Source organism: Urocampus carinirostris, chromosome 7 (assembly GCF_059441175.1).
Source record: "Urocampus carinirostris isolate Australia breed hairy pipefish chromosome 7, RoL_Ucar_1.0, whole genome shotgun sequence".
Lineage (NCBI taxonomy): Eukaryota > Metazoa > Chordata > Actinopteri > Syngnathiformes > Syngnathidae > Urocampus > Urocampus carinirostris.
The window spans coordinates 36,575,346-36,598,131 of record NC_142355.1 but is presented as its reverse complement, the minus strand read 5'-3'; the positions used below and the strand labels follow the sequence as shown (position 1 = coordinate 36,598,131).

At 41.6% G+C, this 22,786-nt stretch overlaps 2 protein-coding genes across 5 annotated transcripts in view; one reads left to right on the top strand and one right to left on the bottom strand.

Moving 5' to 3' along the window:
• LOC148363207 (voltage-dependent calcium channel subunit alpha-2/delta-4-like) overlaps positions 1-22,786 on the top strand; it is a 46,705-nt gene that overhangs the window by 10,397 nt on the left and 13,522 nt on the right. For 2 of the 4 annotated variants that reach the window (XM_088340790.1, XM_088340787.1), the window contains exons 13-31: positions 2,507-2,640; positions 2,757-2,774; positions 2,877-2,954; positions 3,683-3,763; positions 3,924-3,998; positions 5,144-5,230; positions 5,310-5,381; positions 6,623-6,684; positions 6,973-7,040; positions 7,127-7,172; positions 10,586-10,683; positions 10,752-10,842; positions 10,909-11,001; positions 11,075-11,196; positions 15,307-15,375; positions 19,707-19,768; positions 21,023-21,037; positions 21,130-21,174; positions 22,078-22,140. In XM_088340790.1, the coding sequence (XP_088196916.1) occupies positions 2,507-2,640; positions 2,757-2,774; positions 2,877-2,954; positions 3,683-3,763; positions 3,924-3,998; positions 5,144-5,230; positions 5,310-5,381; positions 6,623-6,684; positions 6,973-7,040; positions 7,127-7,172; positions 10,586-10,683; positions 10,752-10,842; positions 10,909-11,001; positions 11,075-11,196; positions 15,307-15,375; positions 19,707-19,768; positions 21,023-21,037; positions 21,130-21,174; positions 22,078-22,140 (1,379 nt within the window). The remainder of the gene's footprint in view (positions 1-2,506; positions 2,641-2,756; positions 2,775-2,876; positions 2,955-3,682; positions 3,764-3,923; positions 3,999-5,143; positions 5,231-5,309; positions 5,382-6,622; positions 6,685-6,972; positions 7,041-7,126; positions 7,173-10,585; positions 10,684-10,751; positions 10,843-10,908; positions 11,002-11,074; positions 11,197-15,306; positions 15,376-19,706; positions 19,769-21,022; positions 21,038-21,129; positions 21,175-22,077; positions 22,141-22,786) is intronic. The other 2 variants (XM_088340789.1, XM_088340791.1) reach the window with 1 other exon arrangement.
• LOC148363208 (leucine-rich repeat and transmembrane domain-containing protein 2-like) lies at positions 15,823-19,517 on the bottom strand. Its single transcript, XM_088340792.1, has 4 exons — positions 19,294-19,517; positions 18,140-18,210; positions 17,386-18,021; positions 15,823-16,869 (listed from the first exon to the last, which is right to left on the bottom strand). The coding sequence occupies exons 2-4, from the start codon at positions 18,180-18,182 to the stop codon at positions 16,391-16,393; spliced, it is 1,158 nt and encodes a 385-aa protein (XP_088196918.1). The 5' UTR covers positions 18,183-18,210; positions 19,294-19,517; the 3' UTR covers positions 15,823-16,390.

The window sequence follows — 22,786 nt, the reverse complement described above, 5'->3', positions numbered from 1 at the left end:
TTAGCAATAACGCTTGCTAGCTAGCATACAGCGAAAAATACGAAAAGATGGTTTGTTCAAAACTTATTTGGATATGTTTTGTCTTTTACTTGAAAATAAAGATTACTATTGGACATTAATTTTATGTATTATACTTTTATCCATATTTTTTCTTCATATATCTTGAATTTGGGCAGAACGGCGGCACAGTAGTTAGCGCGTGTGCGTCACAGTTCTGAGGTCATGGGTTCAAATCCAGCTACCGGACTTCCTGTGCGGAGTTTGTATGTTCTCCCAGTGCTTGCGTGGGTTTCCTCCGGGCACTCCAGTTTCCTCCAACATTCCAGAAACATGCATTTCAGGTGAATTGGTTGGTCCAGATTGTCCCTAGGTGTGAATGAGCGAGTGAGTTGTCAGTCTTTGTGTGCACTGCGACTGGCTGGCAACCAGTTCAGGGTGTCCCCTGCCCACTCCTCGGAGAAAGCTGGGATGGGCTCCAGCACCCCCGCGACCCTACAGAGGATAAGCGGTACAGATAATGGATGGATGGATAGATATCTTGAATTTTTTTAAACATATTTTTTTCTAAATTAGAAACTTCAAAATAAGGAAAAATATCTAGCTGTTTTTTGTTTTTTGGATAAGTATTTCTTTCCCATTTAAAAAAAAATGTTTTAAAATTTGAAAACAGTACTTAAAAAACTGGTTGATTGTTTTTACTTCAAGTATTTATTTATAAAGTAGTATGAGTTACTTGAAATATTTAGTTTTTCTAATTCAAGTACAGTATCTCAATCATAAACTTTAAAATTGTCAGGACCGGAACAAAGACTTGCGTGCGTTTCTTTTAGTTTTATTAGGAAGAAGGGAAAGGGTAGCATACACGATCTGTAGATGCTTGATCGTGGGGAGCAAGATACTGAGACGCGGAAGTGGTATTTCCGTGGCGAGCGAAGGCAGTGTTGAGAGCGGGGAAAAACTGATCGATGGCCGGGACGGGGGAGCAAAACGTAATCGAGTTCAGAAAAGGGATCAGAGCCGGGAATCAAACAGGAATAAGGACAGGAGAAAGTCAGGGTCAAAAAGGCTTGCCTAGCGGGAGCTGAGGTTTGCAGGCAGACTGAATACGGGTGACAGGAAGACGGGGGTTTAAAAAGAGACAAGAAGCCAATCAGTTTCTGAGGCAGTTGGCGCAAAAGGAGCAGACTCAGATGCCTTGCATCAGTAATCATGACAAAAATAAACAAAATTGTCTGACAAGGGAACTGGTGTTTAAAAATATTTCTTTCTAAACGTGAATTTCTTTTATACAATTTTAAGCATTTTTCAAATGACAAGAATATGCTATGTTTTCTACATAATAAAATATACCTAAAATAACATTTTGAATTTTTTAATACAGCTTAGATGTAAGTGTATATGGTAGGGAGAATATCAGTTGTATTTTATAGGTGGTTACATCTAAGCTGTTACTGGCTGTTACATCATGAGTGAAGGAGATACCACCGTCGTATAATACACGTTGTGATCCATGCTCTGTTTGGAAAAGTAGCGAAGTAATGTTGTAATGACAGTTGAGTTACTACATTTTATCCATAACACGTAACAGTACTTGTTACTGAGAAAAGTAATTATTTTCCAATTCCTTTGCAACACTTTACTGCCAACACTGATCTTTGCACTATCTTTATTAATTTGACAAAAAATGGTATCTGACGATATTATGAGACATATACAGGACTGTCTCAGAAAACTAGAATATTGTGATAAAGTTCTTTATTTTCTGTAATGCAATTAAAAAAACAAAAATGTCATACATTCTGGATTCATTACACATCAACTGAACTATTTCAAGCCTTTTATTATTTTAATATTGCTGAATTTGGCTTACAGCTTAAGAAAACTCAAAAATCCTATCTCAAAATATTAGAATATTTTGAAAAAGTATACAAGTAGGCTATTCAACTAATCACCTGAATCATCTAATTAACTCGAAACACCTTGCGAGGGTTTCCTGAGCCTTAAAAACACTCAGCTTGGTTCAGTAAACTAAATCACAAGTATGGGGAAGACTGCTGATCTGACTGCTGTCCAGAGGACCATCATTGATACCCTCCATCAAGAGGGTAAGACACAAAAAGAAATTTCTCAAAGAGCAGGCTGTTCACAGAGTGCAGTTTCAAAGCATATCCACAAAAAGTCTGTTGGAATTCATGCTCTTTTCATGTAAAACCTAAATTCCCCTCTCTCCAATAATTCATGTAAAGTAGGGAGAATATCAGAATATATACTGTATAAGTAGGGAGAAATTATATACTCTTTTCTTGAGGAACACTGTAACTGTATTCTGTTCACTTTTGTCGCTGGCTATAAATAGACCGGCTATCCTGGATGTTGTAGCGATGTGTAGCTGTCGGTTATCAGAAGATTTGTGAGCGACGAGTACCGACTATGTTGTAACGATGGTTGAGTTACAAATTGTTTGTAATAATAGAAATAATAGAAAAGTAATTCCGTGCGCACGTAGGTTATTACACGCACGTGTCGACGCTAGCGGACGTACAAGAAAACGTGATGGAGTATTTGCACGTCTTGAGCCGACCAATGGTCATCAACCACGATCACGACATCATCTGGACCGAAGCCTACATGGACACTGTGGTGAGAACACGCCCATTCCCTCCAATCCCAGCCCACCACCTCTCAGCCCCGCCTCCATCCTCTCCATCTTCATCGCAACGTATCGTTTATTTTTGTCTTTCCATCTCCATCGTCAGCTCCCCAAAACCAAGGAGGTAAACGCATTTTCAAAAGTCATCATACTCTTTTCGGAAATCAGACCAGAGCAATCGATGTTTTTTTTTTTTTTTAACACGATGTTACCGTTGTGTCGTCAGCTGTTCAACACCAAGGCGCAAAGTCTGCTGCTGATGACGTCGGTGGCCATGCCCGTTTTCAGTAAAAAGAAAGAAACGGTACGTAAAGGCCTAGCTTAATTTATGACAGGGGTGGCCAAAATACGGCTCTCGGACCACTACTCCTGTCCCCGCTGTTCCCATAAAAATGTTTTTTTTCATAAGCCGGTCCATCCAAAGAAAATGTAAAAAATATGACTATAATTATATATAAAACGGTCATGGAATTACTACTAACAAAAATATATTTATGTTTTGGTGCCACTTTTGTCCCTGGTGTCTCCATGAAACTATACTATAAATGATCCAGTCTGGGATCGGAAGTGTTCAGACAAAATTATCTTGCCATGAGGGCCCGACAAGACCAGTTTTCCAGAGTTCTTTTCTATTTTCCTATCCTTCGCCTTTTGATTCACTAGCAACAATACAGAACATTAAACCTGGAACAAATAAGGATTTTAATGTTTACATTTTTCTCTTGGAAAAATCCTACAGAAAAGTTCGAAGTCGAGCAAAAAACAATTCACATGTTTACCACAAGAGGGCACTCAAAAACCACCCTTTTTGTTTCTAAATGGCAGAACTATTACCGTATGCGGTATAATTTAATTGTAACAATGCATTACCAATTGTATCCTCTGTATTTTCCGGTATATACCTGTACTGCAAGGGGCAATGCATTATAAGGCCCACTTTCAAATATCTGGCCAATTGTGGGTTTTTAGGTATCTCTTACAGTACAGAAAATACGATGGTCCCAAGTTGAAACAATTTTTTTTTTTTGCTAGCTGTCCCACGGCATCCTCCTCGGTGTGGTAGGCACCGATGTCCCCCTCATGGAGGTCATGAAGCTAGCGCCCCGCTACATGGTGAGCCCGTATCTTAAGCTTTTTTTCCACTGTTTCCTACTCTAGCCACTTGTGTTATCCCCTAGGTGGCAGCCTACGGCTCACTGCTAGCCACTATTGTCATTGTTAGCTTCTTCTTCCCTTGTTCAACACGACTTTTTTATTTTGGCCTATTTTTCAGCTGGGCGCTCACGGTTACGCCTTCCTCATCACCAACAATGGCTACATCCTGGCGCACCCTGACCTCCGACCATTGGTGAACTTGTCAGACAATTATGAAAGTCGGAATTTTTTATTTTAATTAGCATTATTTCCCTATTTTCCGTGCTATAGAACACAGAGGATTATAAGTCGCACCCCTAAAAAATTAGTCTTTCGTCAGCTATCTAAGGTAGGGGTGGGCGGATCGATCCAAATATCAATATTAACGATACTAAGCAAGTACTTGGATCAATACGTCACCCCTCCACAAATTTCCTCAAATTGCCGCCTTTATATGTATATAGCACAGCCTTTAGTCTCTTTCTTTTTACATAAATACATGAAAAAATAACTAACCCTGAAGAGAGCAACGACCTGCAACTGATAATGTAAACATAATGCTGGTCCTGCACAAAAAACTGGCCGAGGGGCCTTTTCCTCGCTGCCAGCACAGGAAACCAGCCGCGGTCGAGGGGCCTGGTCATCGCCGCCGGGACAGGAAACCAGGCATGGCTGAGGGGCCTTGTCATCGCCGCCTGGACAAGAAAACAGGCACGGCCGAGGGGCCTTCTCTGTGCCAGGACAGAAAAACAGGCACGGCCGAGGGGCTTTCTCCTCGCCGCTGGGACAGGGAGGTGAAAGACCCCCCCTAGGTCCTTTTGTTGCCGGGTCATCCTGTTATTGTTTTTGGAGGATAGAACCCATGTGACGGAAGCAGGAACTGGAACCACGGTTGCTTGAAGGAGAGTGCATTTGATAACGAAAGGAGGTACTTAGTTTTAAACACACATGGGTTCACAGAAAAACAAAATTTCCAAACTAAACCAACTTGAAGTCCAGATCAGAAACAAAGACCAAAACTGGAAATGGAAATGCAAGGAGCAAAGTATCAAAGAAACCAGTAACAAACAAACCTGCCATGGTAGGGAAAATGGAAATGAACCGACACCGTGAGTTGTCTTGATTGTCCTTATATAGTTGGATATTAATTAGTGACAGATGTAGCAATTGGACAGAGGTGTTTCAACTTAGCGCCTCCCGGTGGAAGGAGGTGTACTAGACTCTAACAGGTGGTCTAGTAGTTAAGTTCTGTCAACGCCGAGGCCCGGGTTCTTTTTTGATTTTGGTTTTAAAGCACACTCCCTGATTTCTGGCCAATTTTGGCATATTTTGTTTAAAACTTTCGACGTGTTTTTTCAGTACAAGGACGGAAAAAAACTGAAACCCAAGCCCAACTACAACAGCGTAGACCTTTCAGAAGTGGAGTGGGAGGACAACGATGAGACGGTAAGCCTGGCCACGCCCTCGCCTGCTGAATGCCACGCCTATTGACCGTTGGACCGCCTCCTTTTTTGATTGGCCACAGTTGCGGACTGCCATGGTGAAGGGCGAGACGGGAAGTTACAAGCTTAACATCCGGGCCTCAGTTGACAACGGGGTAAGATCTCTGACAGTGACCCTCTATCCATCTTCTGACAAAAAGTTTGGCTCGCTTCTACTCCCAGAGCTTTGAGAGTAGCCCAATGATTTATATACCACTGTCGGTTAATGTACCAGTGTGTCTTATATTGCAACACTTAGTGGTGTAAAAAGTTAGGGAGTTAAACAAAAGACTAGTGATTCAAACTGTATCCATGGTTTCCTTCTCTAGCCACTCATGTTAGCCATTTGGCTGCAGGATATGGCTCACCTCGACCTGCGATTGTAAATCTTAGCTGCTCCTGCTTCTTTCTTCAGTGTTATTGGCCTTCCACGGCTGGTCATATAATTCAATCTCGGCAAGTCCTGTGATTCAGGCAGTTTCAACTTTTTTTTCCACCATTTCCTTATCTAGCCACTCATGTTAGCCACTGGGCTGAAAGCTTTGGCCCTCTTCTAGTCACTATTGTTATTGTTAGCTGCTTCTACTTGGTCTCTCAGTTTCACTCGCTATCTTTGGCCTAGTCTTGCGATTAAGGAATACTTAACTTTTACTTTCCACTGTTTTCCTTCTCTAGCCACTCATGTTGGCTTAAGGCTTTGGCTCGCTCTGAGACGCTTTTGTTAGCTCCTCCTGATTCACATTTCAGTGTCACTCGCCTACTACAGCTTCTCATGCAAACAAGAGTTGTGTGATTCAGAAATTCTATCGATCGTTAGGTGCTCTGCTTTAACACTTTAGTGTTACTTGCCTTCCACAGCTGGTCAAGAGAGCCACTGTTATTGAATTATGTGATTCGGGCACTTTCCATTTTTTTCCACTGTTTCCTTCTCTAAACACCTGGATGAAAGCTTTGGCTCTTTTCTAGCCGCTATTGTTACTGTTTGTATTGTTTGTGTCACTTGCCGTCTTTTACTGGCATTGTTCCGCTAGCCAGTAAGAGTTAGCAACTTACATAGGCTCTGACAAAAGCTATGTCTTGGCTCTTTTCAGCCGCTCCGGCTGTAAATTGTGTATCCATCTGGCTTGGTATTTTGTTCGAGGTGAGTAACAGGGCCTTTCATGTCCTGTTGCTTGCTTAGGATTTGGAAGTACCGTAGTAGTATCCTTCGGGCTTTTCATAGTGTCTTTGAATGTGCACGCTTCATTTCCATTCCAACCTACAATGACCTCTAGTGGCGAATTAAAACACACTGTTACTTCAAGCTAGAATTAAGAAAAATATGACGGGTAACTCATGCAATCATCTGTCGTTACAGAGGAGGCCTTTCTTCCTAAACAACGAATATTTCTACACCAATATTGACGACACTCCCTTTAGGTAAAAAGCTTTTCTTTCTTATGAATTGTTTGAAAAAAACAAAACAACCCAAAATATTTACATTTATTTATTAAATCTTATCTTCTGATTGAAAAAAATAATAGACATTCCCAAAGGTTGCATCTACGGATGCTAATCCACTAGAGAGCATCATGGTACCGTTTACTATTGTGTGTGTGTGTGTGTGTGTGTGTTTGTGTGTGTGTGTGTGTGTGTGTGTGTGTGTGTGTGTGTGTGTGTGTGTGTGTGTGTGTGTGTGTGTGTGTGTGTGTGTGTGTGTGCATGCAGCTTTGGCATGGTGTTGACTCGTGGTCACGGGAATCTGATGTTCATGGGAAACGTATCTGTGGAAGAAGGTAAGCAACATTACCCACGATGCACTACAGCCACGGAGATGAACTCACACGTCTTTCCTGGTGAACTATGACCTATTCACCTGCAGGACTCCACGACCTGACTTCCCCCGACCTCAGCATCGCGTCAGAATGGTAGGAGAAGAATTATTTCGGCGAGCTCACCCGCTTTTACATTTAAATATTTTTTAACATTTTGAATCATTATGTAAATCTGTCACCTGAAAAAATGTGTTTGCGGAAAAAAATGCAAAACATTTTTAAGAAAAATCCAAATGATGCGTTCTATATGACATGTCTGAAAAAAATTGATTAAAAATCTAACGTAGTCTATGAAAACACTCCTGTTTTTGTGACACATATTTTTAGAGGGCAATATTTTTGCCTACATTTTTTAATGTTCTGTTTTTTTCTGATTTTTTATAGTATTTTTTGTAATTGTTTGTTGTAGATTTATCTTTCTCATTATTATTTTGTACTTTTGGTAATATTCTTTTCTGGTTCCTGAAAGTCTCTACGGGGACAGCTCTCAAATAGTAAAAATAAATAGAAAAACATTCTTTTGTTCGAGAAAAACAGAAAAAACAATTCCATAAAACTAGAGAAAAAGATTGCCCCCCAAAATAAAGAACAATTACTCCTGAAAAAAAAAAAAAAGAATTCAGGAAAAACATGAAAAAAAATTCTCTAAAACTGAAATAAACTATTTTTAACCACTATTAATAATTAATTCATAAAAAACAAAAAACATTCAGACAAACAAGAAAAAAGGTATTTCCCCAAACATAAATATTCCCAAAAAAGAAAAAACAATTTATTTGTAAAAACTATAAAAACAATATTCTAAAAAGCAAAAAAAAATTGCCAAAAACTAAAACAAAATAATCCTTCCTAAAGTACTATAACAATGTTCCAAAAACCAAAACAAAACCAAATATCTGAAATTTTCAGGACCATAACGGAAACAGGACCCACTCGAGTAACTTTTCTCACAGTTTTATTGAGAAGAAGGGAAAGAATTGCACACACGATCCGGTGATTGCTGGTCGCGGGGAGCAGGTCGCTCGGACGCGGAAGTGGTATTTCCGTGGTGAGCAATGGCGGTGTCGGGAGCGGAAAAAAACAGGTCAGTAGCCAGGATAGAAGAGAAAAAACGTGGTCGAAAGCCAGGAGAAGAGAACTGACGTGGTCAAGATAAAACAGGTCGTAGTCGGAGACAAACAGGAGCAAAAACAGGACAGGTGAGAAAATGGCTTGCCGTGTAAAAACAGATTGGCAGACGGACCGAAAAAAGGGGGGCTGACAGGGGCGGGGCAATTGGGCGCCGTGGCAACCGTGACATATGGGCGGGGCCAATTGGGCGTCATGGCAACCGTGACAGAAATACGACCAAAAAAATTCTTAAAAGTAAAAAAATATATTCTCAGGAAAAGATAAAAAAATCAATTAAACAGAACTTAAAATTACAAACAAAACCTTTCAAAAGTTAGTCAGAAGAACAAGAGTGAGTGCACAACACCTCCACAATTAACACTTATTAGTTATTCTTATTTTGTTAACGACCCTTGATACATGCAATAAGAGCAATCCTTGTTCTCCTCTTAATCACTTTGTCCGGTCGCATGGCTCTGTATGTGTACAGGCTGTTATGATTGTACCAACTTCTGAATTTTAGTCAGTACACAGTTTTGTTTTGAGAATGTTTTTGTCATAATCCTGTGTATATCTTAAAGTTTCACAGACCATAAACAGACACAGGACCCAATAGCGCTCGTTTTCTCAGTGTTTATTAATAAAGAGGGAGAGCAGGGCTTGCTTCCACGATCCGATGGTTGACGGACAAGGGGAGCAGGAGATGCGGAAGTGGCACTTCCATGTCTAGCGAGGAGGGTCGAAGAAAAGCGGGAATTGCAAATCGTTAGCCAGGACTGGAGAGTAAGGGCGGTGCCAAGTTCGGAAACGAGGTTCGGCAACAGGAGGCAGGCAGGTAACGGGGCAAAACGGATCGAATAACGGGCAGGCAGAACAGGGCAGAGTCAGGTCCGGAAACAGTTTGGCAACGAGGATCATGCAGAGATAAACAGGGCAGGAACAGAGTCTGACGTAAGAGCTTGCCGAGCTGGAGGCAACGGTTCGCATAACGATCTGACAGGGATCTCTTGGAAGTCAGGGGTTTAAAAGGAGTTCATCGGCCAATCAGCTGTCCGGGCTGTTGGCGCCAAATAAGCAGTCGCAGGTGCTCTGAATTGGAAATCATGACATAAAGCTAATTTACTCATCATTGATTAACATTGACCGCTGCAGACACAGTCGGCAATTGATTGTTTTAATCGGGGCGCGATGTGTTACTTTTCTGTACTAGACATTTCACCGCTGATTTTCTTCATAATTGTAAGAAATGGATGTGAACAAATTATGAATGTGTTCGTTTTTATGGCTGTTTAAGTCTGCGGCGTCTAATCAGATGAGCTCTGTAGTCTGGAATTTACGATTATCATTCTTTTAAACAACCTGTAAATATTACAAAGTAGTAGTGACATCTCAATTTTTGCCAATGATGCTAAACTGTCGGCTTTCTTACCAAAAACCCAGGTGACAGGAACAATTGATTCTCTCCAAAATGACATTAAATCAGTTTTTCTTTGGTCCGAAAAGTGGCAACTGCAATTGTCATCTCATAAATGCTTAGCACAGTGGTTTTTACATGGTTCTGTTCCGCTGTATAACATTAATGATCATGATTTGCATGTTGTTACTGAACATAAGGATCTGGGTGTCACTCTTACTTCAAACTTAAAGTTTATCACGCATATCGCCAAAATTACCAACAAAGCCAATAACATAGCATCAAACATTTACAGAAACGTTTACAACAAGAACCCAGCATTCTTAGTTCGAATGTTTTGCGTTTATGTTAGACCCGGGTTAGAATATAACAGCGTTGTGTGGAACCCTTACTTACTCAAGGACATTAACCTACTGGAAGGAGTTCAACGACGGTATACGAAGCGGATACCTGGGATGCACAGCTTGTCATATCCGAAAAGACTACAAAGACTGAACTTGGACTTTTTGGAGCTCCGTAGAATTCGATTTGAATAAATTTTTGTGTTCAAAGTACTGCATGGAATGATCGATGTGCCTTTTGATCAATTTTTTGAGTTCTGTCGTGTTGATGGTTTACGTGGTCACAGATATAAGTTACGGGTGCCTAGACCTACCAGCAACTTGCACGGAAACTTTATTTCTTTCAGGATACCAAAAATTTGGAATTTTTTGCCTGACCGGGTTATTAGTGCAAATACGGTGCAAACCTTTAAGCAAAGGTTGGCAGAAACAGATCTGTCGAATTTCCTTAGGGGAGGGGGCGTAAGGTGACCATATTTGGCCATGCTCACTCTCAGCATTAGTTTTTCTTTTTGTGTCATGTTTTGATTAATGTATCCAACAATACCTTCAATAAACATTTCATTTCATTTCATAGTCCTCATAGCTAAGACACATAATACTGCGATGCTAATACCCAAGCTTGTGTTTTTATCTCGGAGGACGTACTGCGAAACGGACATCGATCCTGCCCACCGCAAGTACTCGCAACTGCAGGCGGCTATCCGGTACCTTTTAGGCAAGGAACCTGACCTGGAATGTGAGTATCGGCTAAACCGTCTCACCGTTTTTGCCCTAAAATAATTTTCATATTTATGTGTTGCCAAGGCGACGAACTGCTACTCCAACAAACTTTGTTCGACGCAGTGGTAACGGCACCCATGGAAGCTTACTGGAACGCCATCATGCTGAACGACAGGTGCTCAAGCACCGGCCACGGTACGCCGACACACGCTGCTGACTGACGGGTGTGCTTGTTTTTTAGGCTGGAGCCCGGCGTGGAGACGGCCTTCCTGGGCACCCGTGCCGGCCTAATGCGGATCATGAGATATGCTGGGGTGGAGACCAGAGTGGCAAAGTGGGAGGGGCTTTTTGTCACCATGTCACCGCCTCCATCATGCATCATTTTAAAAATTTTTTTACCTTCTTAGGAAATTCCTGACGCCCACCGACAAGGAAAATCTCTTTACTGTGGATCACTTCCCACTGTGGTACCGACTGGCGGTGGAGAACCCGCCGGGAAGTTTTTTCTACTACCCCGTTAACGATAAAGGTGATATAACTCGTAGTTGTTTTCCTGCATTTACTAATTCCTGTATCGTAAATTCTGCACTATAGAGCACATAAACAGCATGTGAAAATTGAAATAGGAAACTCAACTTTGTTTTTGTACAAGCCGCGACGGTGCTCCCAGCCATAGAAATTACCTCATAAGCGTCCATTTCTTACATTTTAAAAATCAGCGGGAATATGTCTAGTAAAGAAACGTAACTCATTGCGCTGGGATTAAGACACTTGTTTGCAGACTATGTGTCATGAACTGGAACAGGAGGAGAACCCAGATGCGTGACGTTTCTCACATAAGCTTTATTTTACGGGAAATGGGGCAGTCATGCACGTTAACCCAAACGCCAGTGATCCGGCAATCGTTGGGCGGAAGACGTAAGGCAGCAGTCTGGTGTGGAATGGAAGGAAGCCAGAGGCCGACGAGATCGATACCAATTGCACAAGCAGATATCGGACGGATGTGGTCGATACCAGATAGGACGGGACAGACAGGATTGATATCAGGCACTGGAGACTGGAGTCCGAAAACAAGCAGGACGAGATAGATAGAAACAATACCAGACACTGGAGATCGAAATTACATAGATCAATTTTAAACAGGACAAAATAGATGGGAACAATACCGGACGGGAAACACAAGCAGGAAACTGGACAGAGTCAAAACCCACGTCTTGCGGGTACTGAGATTTGTTGACGGACTGACAAAGGGTAAGTGAGAGCACTGAGCTTAAATGGAAGGGAAGGCAATCTGTCAACCAGCCGCAGCTGGCACCACACGGGCAGGGCCAATTGGGCGCCATGGCCACCGTGACACTGTCTGCGGATGTCAATCCCTATAAACTAGCGCAGCAGTCAATATTAATTAGATTGTCATTGACCATCATTATATATAAACACTGTTGGGCACGTTACTTTTAAAAAAGTAATTAGTTATAGTTACCCACTACTGAGAATAATTAGAATAAACAGAATACCAAGACTATTATTTCTGTTCCAGTCTCTTTCTATTCTGATTCCAGGCTCCAAATTTGAAGTACTAAATAAATTGATATTAAAATTCCTTTGGCAAAATTTGAAACCTAGAATAATGTACAAAACGCTCTTAGCTTCCAAAGAAAAAGGGGGCTTGGATCTACCCAATATTAGAAATTATTACTGGGTGGCTCCAATTAGAGCTCTTACTCTGTGGATTAGACAAAGATACAATATGGTGGACATGGAGGAGCCATCCTGTCCAAATGTAACAGTGGAATCCTTACCATCAGCAGCGATGTGGAAGAAATTAAAACTCCAGAATGAATGGATTAAGGGAACTATTCAAACATGGTCGACAATACAAAATCAATAAAAAATATTAAGGTCCGTGAATAGGGGTACAAAAATAACCTGGGGTTACGGATGTAGGATTTGAAAAATGGTCACAAAAAGGATTGATGTTGACTACCCAAGTGCTTGAAGGACATATATTGAAATCTTTTGAACAACTTCTACAAGAATTTGACCTGTCTAAAAATGTTTTTTTTAATCAATATTTGCAACTAAAACATTACCTCCGGAAACACGATGAATGGGGGAAAATATGCAAAGAGTCAACTAAAGTTGAAGAATTTGTCAGGAACCAGGAACGGTGACGGGAACCCAATTGCGTTAATTTCTTAGTTTTATTTGAAAAGAGACGTAAGCTGGCACCCACGATCCGGTGATTGTTGATTGCGGGGAGCAGGTCGCAGAAGTGGCGCTTCTCTGGCGAGCGATAGCGGTGTCGAAGAGGGAAAAGCAGGTCGGGTTACCGGGGCGCAGGAGCAGAGACGTGATCAAACGGACACAGGTCGAAGCCGGGAAACGTACGTGAGTCAAAACAGGGAGTCAGGTTCGGAAGGCTTGCCTTAGCGGGAGCTGAAGGTTCACAACGATCGGACGCCGGTAACAGGCTGTTGGCGCCACCGGGGGCAGCCGCAGGTGGCCCGGATCAGTAATCATGACAGAATTATTTATATCATACTCAGAAGTTGAAAGCTTTAGGTACTTGGGTTGTGATGTGGCTGCAATTGGTGGAATGGAGTGCGAGGTATTGCAGAGAGTGAATCAGGGAAGCAAGGATTTGGGTGCTCTGAGGAGAGTGATGAGAAACAAGAGTATGAGTATAGATGTTAAGAGGGGACCGTATGAGAGTGTGATTGTGCCGACTGTGTTGTATGGTGCAGAGACTTAGAGCCTGAACGCAGATTTGAGAAAGAAATTCAATGTTTTTGAGATGAAGTGTTTGAAGAGTATGTTAGGAGTGAACAAGATTGGATAGATTGAGAAATGAAAGAGAGCCAGAACTGGAGTAGTACTGGAACTGAGCCAGCGTGTGGATAAGAGAGTACTCGGTTGGTTTGGACACATGGAGATGATGAATGAGGAGCGAATGTTGAAGAGGATCTACAGAGCAGGAGTAAATGGAAGGAGACCAAAAGGAATGCCGCGATTGACGTGGGTGGATGGTGTTGAGTGCATTGCAGGAAAGAGGTCTAAATCTGGTGGAAGCTAGAGCTTTTGTTGGTAATAGGAATGAGTGGAGAGGTGTTGTAAAAGGATAGTGGGATGTGTGGACGCGTTCTAAGGGATGAGCAGGCCACCTGTATGATGCGGCAGGGGAAACCAGTGAACGATGGAAGCCTATTGCACAATTTTTACATGATTTTTTAACACCTCACCTTTTTGTTTGATTTCTTTCATTATCGTTTTTCGTTGTTGTTTCTTTTGTCATTTATGGGAATGTCCATTGTATATATTTTTTGTTCCTGTTGCTGTATGGTGGGTGACTCAACCCTCTGCCGAATTGTGTGTGAGAAGTAAAAAGGCAAAGTTACCCAGTACTTCTTCCAAAAGGTAACTGGGTTAGTAACTAAACTACTCTATTGTAAAAGTAACAAGTTACCAGGGAATGAAACAATTTCCGTTATTTTTAAAATAAGCTTTTGTACATCAAAGAATTTGAGATTATCTGAGCAAATACGGAAACCTGCGTTTATTTTGTAGGGATAGGAATTCCGTAGGTTATTTTATAGAACCTTCTTTTTTTTCTTTGGGGTCTCAAACAGCTCTTCAGGTTGTTTTTGTTGCTTTGCTACCTTTGTTACCAAATATGATGTAACATTATGCATGGAATAAATTAAAAAGGGGGGAAATCAAGAGAAAAAGACAAAAATGTAAAAAAAGGAAAGAAACCAAAAGAAAAAAATACAATGACTAAAGAAAAAGTGAGGGAAAAGAAAAAAAAAGAATAAACTTTACATTTTTATATGAGCACAGAAAAACACGGGAAATTTAATGTAAATATTTATCAATTGACAAAAAAAAAAAAAAAAAAAAAAAAAACATTTAACCTTTTTACGCTCAATAAATTTAAAGTCAAGAACAGTATATTGACCATTCCTAAAAGAAGAAAGGCGTCTTGGAGGGAACCAGCTGGTAGTTGGTGGAGGGCTGGATCCCTTCATTCACTTTCCAAGTCGGGTGCTGTCAAAACTCAGCCCTCATTCGCTTTTTCTTTCGGCGCTTAGTAAATACTATATTCGTAATCGATATCCAACTGTATGGTTGTCGATCTGCTGAATTGTGACATAATTGAAAAGGTTTATATGTTTACGCCAATTTAAATAATATTGATTGTTGTGCTAGTTGATTGACAGCTGCGGACACGATCCGCAAAGGATGTGTCTTAATGTGTTACTTTTGTGTACTAGACATTACCCCCTGATTCTGCCAATATTGCATTCTTACACCAACCATTCTTTCATGTGTGTCAAAAATTAGATGATAAAGCATTGGTCTACAAAAGGGAGTCATAGTGACTCGTGCCGTTTAACAACACTCATTCTAATTTATTCACTTTGATATTCAGGGAACTTAGCAGAAATCACATCGTGTCATCACCTGCCGTGTGCCCACGCGATGCTTTATTTTAAATAAACACCAGTTTGAAGCCTGAACTTCTGCCTCGCGAAAAAAAAGCAAATTGTATTGTAAGCTGCAGTGTTAGAAATATAGACGAAAGAAGCATTTTTTTAGTCCTGATTCCTGGTGTGTTTATTTTTTGTTTTTCTTACAGGTGTCAAGTATGTGGTGGCCACTACGTCAGTCACTGTGTCAGGCCAAGGCAAGACAGCCATGGCTGGAGGTCAGTCCAGTGTTTTTTTTGGTGGTTTGTCTGAACAACTCATGTTTGCTTGCTATACAATAGACCACTAACATTTTCGCTTTATTTTAAAATTCACACTTAGTTATGTATCTAAGATGCCTGTCTGCTATTGGTTGACATCACAGCATCATGAAAATACTGAAATACTATTGATTGAACTCCCTCCCACAATGCTCTTCTTTTTTTAATTCAGTTAAAATCTTGTGCAACAAACTAGAATTTGTTTGGAGCAATGAGTCCCAAGATTTCAGTGGTGCTAAAGGGAGAAGCAAAGACATAATAACTCTGGAAACGAAGCTTGCAATTATCAAGAAATGGGAAAAAAGCTCGCTAATTGCTTGCATGACTTAAACCAATCCACGGTCGCAACTATTATCAAACAAAAGGAGGTGATCAAAGCATGACAATCTTCTAAGTAATCTGTAATCTTTGCAAGTGGATAGTCAGTTTTATTTTTATTCCGGCGTTGACATTTCCTCCTGACCATTCTGCATCCACCCACTACTCCGCTTGACCAGCTCAAGTCACATAACACCAAGGGTAAATAAAATGTCGTTTTCCTTTTACATATATTATTTTGCACGTTTAGTACACATAACCAGTACTTACCATACTATATACTTCTATGTTATTGTTATTATGTTTTTACCTGGGGAACCAGGGTTGGAACTAATCAGGATAGGTTCCTATTCTCCGCTACACATCAATTTCCCATTGCAATTCCCACCTCAGAACAGACAAATGTTGTATCCTGGAGGACTACTTGATTTCACGTTTGACAATTACTGTAGAGTGGTGCTTGCAAAGAGGTGAAAACAATCACTGGTGTATCCAAAAAGTAGTTTTTAGAAAACCAAGGTTTTGCATGAACCATATTTGATGGAAAATTGCCTTGTTGGTTCAACATTTCCAGTTTTATTGAGTAAGTCGTTAATGAAAGGGACTTCTGATCGGCATCCAATACACTTGAGCTTTGTCATGCTCACTGAGAAAGTCAGAAGCTGCTGATGCGATAGCCATGCACCACATAGTCTTCTTTGGCCGGCGTCTCCTCTGCCGGTAGTCCATCTTCAGGGTCAGCGTCCGGTCCAGGCTTGGCCATGAGTGGCTGCCCGCGGTTTTTCAGGTGCTTTTGGTAGCGCGCCATCAGCGAAGCGTAGATGCAACCGTAAGTGGCCGCCACCGCCATCATAACGCACACGGTACCGCATACCACCCCCGCGACGATCTGCGTGCCCTGAGCCCGCCGGACACTGAGCGGGCGGTTGCGCTGTCGGACACAATCGTCTGTGCTGATAAGGCGGCCGGGCGGGCACAAGGGACGGCTCGTATCCCCTGGACCAGACTCCCTGCTTGTGGAGTTCTTGCCAAAGCTCTGCAAACAGTGGGAGAACATCTCGGCTGGCACTCCTCGGATGTCTCGTCCCAACAAGTTCCTCGGTTGACTGCAAGTCATGGCATCTATCAGACCTTCTGAGGAGACGGAGAGAGAAAGACAATGATTTCATAGAAGCTTTTAGTCATCAGGAGTGATTTAGGGCCATATCCTCTAGAAATCTCTAAAAACCTAACGCCAAAAGAAAAAAACTAACTCTAGCTGTCTTGAAGTCCATCTGTACTAGGGGATAAACCGGTTTCTCTAAGTTTAATAACAAAACAAGGATTAAATAGAAGCTTTTGGGCAAGAGGAGAAACTTTGGGTTAGGTGTCCAGTTTGGACAAGGTCAGCCTGGAGACAAAACCTTAACCTCTGCTTTTAAGACAACCACCTGAGCTATACCTTCCCACATCACACGGAATCTCTAAAAACCCTCACACCAAAAGACCAAACCTAACTCTAGTTGCATTAAAGTCCATGTGTACTGGTGGAGAAACCACTATCTGCTGGATCTTAAGAGATTGTACAAATCACGGAAATTAACAGTACACATGTTGGATGTTAAAGTTAAACCCACTTTAAAGCCCATAATTTGTGGGTCTCAGACCTACCTCGGTAGACCATCCACTCCAGCCAGTATTTGAAGCCCCTCATCTCGCAGTCACATTTCCAGGAATTCCCAGCCAGAAGGAGTTGCTTGAGTCCCATCAGAGGTTGAAAGGTGACCCTGTCTAGGACCACCAGACGGTTCCTAGCAAGGGACAACCAGGACAGCCTCTGTAATCCGTCCAGCAGGCCAATGGGTAGCCACGGGAGACTGTTGAAAGACAGGTCTAAACCACGGAGCCACCATAAACCCCTAAAGGCCTCCCTGTTGAGACCAGGGTCCAGATGTTCTGCAGTTGTCAGGGCTGTTCCCAGAAGGTTAGAGGACAGGTTTAACCATTGCAAGCCACCCAGACTTGAGAAGGCTCCAGAAGGCAAGTTGAAGAATCGGTTCTGGGAAATATCTAGAACTTCGAGACTGGTGAGGTTGGACAAATCAACAGAGGTTAGGGTGGAGAGGTTGTTCTTGAGAAGGCGTAGCGTCACGCATCCCTGATCAAGCATCGGCAGGATAGACGTCAAGTTGAGCAGTTCCAGACTCGAGCAGTCGCTGACGTTCCCATTGCAGGTGCACATACCGGGACAGCAGCGTCCAGACCCCAGCATCATGGCCAGAACCAGGGTTAGCATGACAGTGCCAACTGAGAAACAAACACGAAAGGACAGTGCTAGTGCTATGAGTTAGCCCTGAAATTCTCACAAAAATCACATCGTTATCATCATTTTCATTTTCTGTTTTGACAAACAAAAGAGCAGCACCTAAAAGATTGTGAAGGTTTTGTCGGGACCCCAGCCTCTTCATTTCAGATACATGGATCTTTCGCTAGGTCCTGCGGGGTACACAAATGGAGACAGATAACGCAAAAGAGGGTTCTTGAAATAGGGAAACCTGACAAGGTAGTGGATAGGGCAAAATTGTTTGGGGTTGTAGGATAGAATGGAAGCAAAGGCTATGGGTCACCTTGTATCCTTGATTGCATCTCAGGTAACCCTGCCGCCAACCCTTGAACTCTAACTCCAATGCTCTAATCCTAACCCCCCTAACTCCTTAAACATCTAACCCTGACTCTCTCACCAAATTCCCTTACCTCCTAAAATTCCAAACGTAACCCACTAACCATCTAACCCGAACGCTCTAACCTTACCCCAATCTCTATCTCCAACCCCTTGACCCAGTAACCCGCTAAACCCTTACCCTAACCTTCCAACCCTAGCCCCAACCCTTACCCTAACCCTTAGTCTAAAGCTTTACTTTAACCTTCTTACCCCAACAATAGCCCCAACCCTTATTTTTACTATTATCCTAACTCTAACCCCCTAATCCCTTGCCCTAAGCTTGTAACCCAAATCCTTACCCTTTGTCTTACCCTTACCCTAACCCCCTAAACTCTTTCCCTAACATTATATCCCTAACCCTTTAACCGTAAAACCCTAACTCTCAAACCCTTGCCCCTAACCCCTTAACTCTCTAATCCTAACCCTTTTTCATATGCAACACTCATCTTATTGTAGTCTTACATGCTAATGCTAGCAGCTTGCCCCTTTCCGCCAAAGTCCGACCGAGTCAAAAATTGGCGGCATTAAACCTGAAATGGATTAAATAATCCTTGCAAAGCTTGACTCTGATTGAGGATTTCAACCGCTCAAAAATCTGCCACCACAGATTAAAAGCATCATCGGATTATGGGATGGAGAAGAAAAAAATCAAATGGTCCACTCGGCCTTCTTGCATCCACTTTGGTGCCTCTGCCCCGAGCTCTTTGCTTTGTGGGCCCTTCGCCTCGCATTGTCTGGTCCGTACAAAGGGTCCATCAAGGTTGCCCACGGGCTCCGCCAGCCACACGAGATGAACCCAAAGTGGGCACGGACGAAAAGTAAAGGGGAAATACTGGTTCAGTTGGTATCTCCCTTACCTGAATCCGAAAAGTCCTCCAGGAACTGAGAATCACGCGAGACCAGGTGGCATCGCAAGAACTCCCACTGGCACACGATTGCCAACCAATCAAGTGAAAAACCGGCAGCTCAGAGTAGGAAGCAATCTTGAGTCCACGAGAGGACCCGGGTGCACGGACCAGAAAGTGGTCCTTATTCAGTGAAGTCCACTTCACTTGCTGATGCATGCTCAAGCGCAAGCTGGCTTTATCCTTGAAGCTCCGCCTCCTTATGATGTCATTGTCCCTGCTCACTATAAGCAATAAAGATGGGACTCTCACATAATGAGAGTGTGTTAATGAATAATTGCATGAATGTATCTGTTTTTCTTTTTTTATTTGCAAAAGTTGAGATCCCATCGGTGAGTGTGTGTTTGTGTGTGTTCTATTTTTAGCCGTGGGCCTGCAGATGTCCTTGGATTTACTGGAGAAGACTTTCTGGGCCATTACCAAACAGGTGACTAAGCACAACATTATTCTCTTTACATTTTTTATGCACACATACTTGTGAATTCCCCATTTGGTAATGAATAAAGTATCTATCTATCTATCTATCTATCTATCTATCTATCTATCTATCTATCTATCTATCTATCTATCTATCTATCTATCTATCTATCTATCTATCTATCTATCTATCTATCTATCTATCTATCTATCTATCTATCTATCTATCTATCTATCTATCTATCTATCTATCTATCTATCTATCTATCTATCTTTTATTTAAATACACACTGAAAAGTCATTGGAGTGCAGTAGACCCCGGGATACGATGTACTCACCTTATGACATTTTAAGATATTAAAGACATTTTAATCCGCTGTTGTTGTCCCACCTCTTCACCACCCGCTAACTCCACTGGACCAGTTTAAGTCGCAAGAGTGAATTTTTCCTTTACATGTCCCTATATATATATTATATATATTATATATATTATATATATATATGTATATTATATACATATATATATATATATATATATATATATATATATAGGCAGCACGGCGGCGCAGTGGTTAGCGCTTGTGCGGCACAGTTCATGTCATGGGAACCTGTCGTGGGTTCAAATCCAGCTCCAGACTTCCTGTGCGGAGTTTGTATGTTCTCCCCGTGCTTGCGTGGGTTTCCTCCGGGCACTCCGGTTTCCTCCCACGTTCCAAAAACATGCATTTCAGGTGAATTGGCCGGTCCAAATTGTCCCTAGGTGTGAATGAGCGAATGAGTTGTCTGTGCCTGTGTGCCCTGCGATTGGCTGGCAACCATTTCAGGGTGTCCCCCGCCCACTGCCCGATGATTGCTGGGATGGGCTCCAGCCCCCCCGCGACCCTAATGAGGATAAGCGGTACGGCTGATGAGATGAGATGAGATATATATATATATATATATATATATATACATATATGTGTATATATATATGGATATATGTATATATATATGTATGTATATATACACACATACATATATTAATCTTTTTCTCTCTCTCTTTCTCTCTGTGAAAGGGACACTGGGGAAAAAAATTGCATAAAAACTACATTCTTTTTATTTTACTACCATATGTTCAAACAAACCTGGCGGGCCGCTTGAAACCCACAGGCCGTAGTTTTCTAAATTCTCTGAAACTAAAATTTGTCTTCAACTAGTGCTAGGATGTTTGAATTTATGAACTGACGATATCTTTTTAATGATCACTCTTCTTTATTTTTTGTAGGCGGCCGACACAGACGTGAGTGTTTCCGTTTTAATTTTGGGATTCTGAGCTAGCTAAACTTGCATGTGTCGCTAGCTAGCTCAATATCTCTGCACTTATATTCTCAGTGTTCAAACGTGGAAGGATTGTGTCCGCTCAGCTGTGAGAGTGAGGTAAGCAAAGTGTATTTAATTTAAAATGTAAACATTTATTATACTCATCAAATAAAGAGTCAATAACACAAAAACCCTCAGACTGGAGTGAAGTTTTAGGTGTAAACTGCACGGTCCGCTACTGGTTATACATATACATATAAAATACATACATTATATTTAAAATCATATACACCAAAGAGATGATTCCCTCTTCATGCTTTTTTGGGGTTTATTTATATCTTTCAAGATGACTTTCTGTTTTCCCATTCTCTAACATTCGTCTCTGGTACTGTGAAAATAGTGAGATGATGAGATGAGATATAATGTCTTTTCGTATATCATCTAGTGGTTAGGTTTCGGCACTCTCGTCGCCCCTCAAAAAACGTTCTCTTTCTCTCTCTCTCTCTCTCTCTCTCTCTCTCTCTCTCTTTTTTCTTTTCTTTCTCTTTCTTTCTTTCTTTCTTTCTCTCTTTTTCATTTGTACTCCCCCTTGCTTTCTTTCTTTCTTTCTTGCTTTCTTTGTTGCTTTTTTTCTGGCTTTTTCTTTCTTTTTCATTCTCACCCCTCTCGTTTTCTTTCTTTCTCTTTCTCACTCCCCCTCTTTTTCTTTCTTTCTTTCTCTTTCTCACCTCCTCTCTCTCTCTCTCTCTCTCTCTCTCTCTCTCTCTTTCTTTCTTTCTTTCTTTCTTTCTTTCTTTCGCTCTCTTTCTCCTTTTTACTCCCCCTCTCTTTCTTTCATTCTTTCGTTCTCTCTTTGTTTTTCTCTCTTTCTTTCGTTCTCTCTTTCTTTCTTTCTTTCTTCCTTTTCTATCATGTGGCTCTCGAGCTCAAATGAGTTTGACGCCCCAGAGGTAAATAAGTGAAGTATTTTTCAACCACTAGGGGTCACTATATAACCCACGCTTTGGTCCGCCCATTCAGGATTTGAGGTGTTTGCTGGTGGACAATCACGGCTTCATCCTGCTGTCCAAAGAGAGGAAGGAGGTGAGAAGTCAAAGGTGGAAATTATTTCTATGGGGGTTAAAACAACATCTGCAGGATTTACTTAGCTAATCTTTTACTGCTGGATTAAGCTCATGACCTTCACACTCACCTTCACTGCCGACCACACACACTCACACACACACACACACACACACACACACACACACACACACACACACACACACACACACACACACACACACACACACACACATACGGGTGTATCCACCAATCAGACATGAGAATGCTAACTTTCGGTCATTATGGTGACAGATGGACATCTCACGTCAGATTAACAGGGGATATTAACCCCCCATGATGTACATTACACAAATGTGTTTACTGATGTAAAGCATGTGAAAGTGGACGCCGGGATACAGCAATAATATGTTTTGAGGTCAGGATCACTTAAGGAAATTGCTTTATTGCAGAGGAGACAAACCTTTTGTAATCAACTAAATCCCTGGTACCTCTGATAAAAACATTAAAATAACTATATAGTATATAGTAAGTACTACTTATGTGTAATATATATATTTATATAAATTATGTAAAGGAAAAAATAAATTATATTTACCTTTTGGTGTGACCTGACTTCAGTGTGTAAAGTGGAGTAGCAGGTGGATGCAAAGGGGAGGAGAAGGCA

Excerpts from the sequence above, each read along its gene's own strand:
- LOC148363208 (XM_088340792.1), bottom strand. The coding sequence starts at position 18,182 with ATGAAGAGGCTGGGGTCCCGACAAAACCTTCACAATCTTTTAG. Across the intron at positions 18,022-18,139 it reads AAACCTTCACAATCTTTTAG|TTGGCACTGTCATGCTAACC; the intron begins GTGCTGCTCTTT and ends TTTGTTTCTCAG. Across the intron at positions 16,870-17,385 it reads GGAGTGGATGGTCTACCGAG|AAGGTCTGATAGATGCCATG; the intron begins GTAGGTCTGAGA and ends CCGTCTCCTCAG.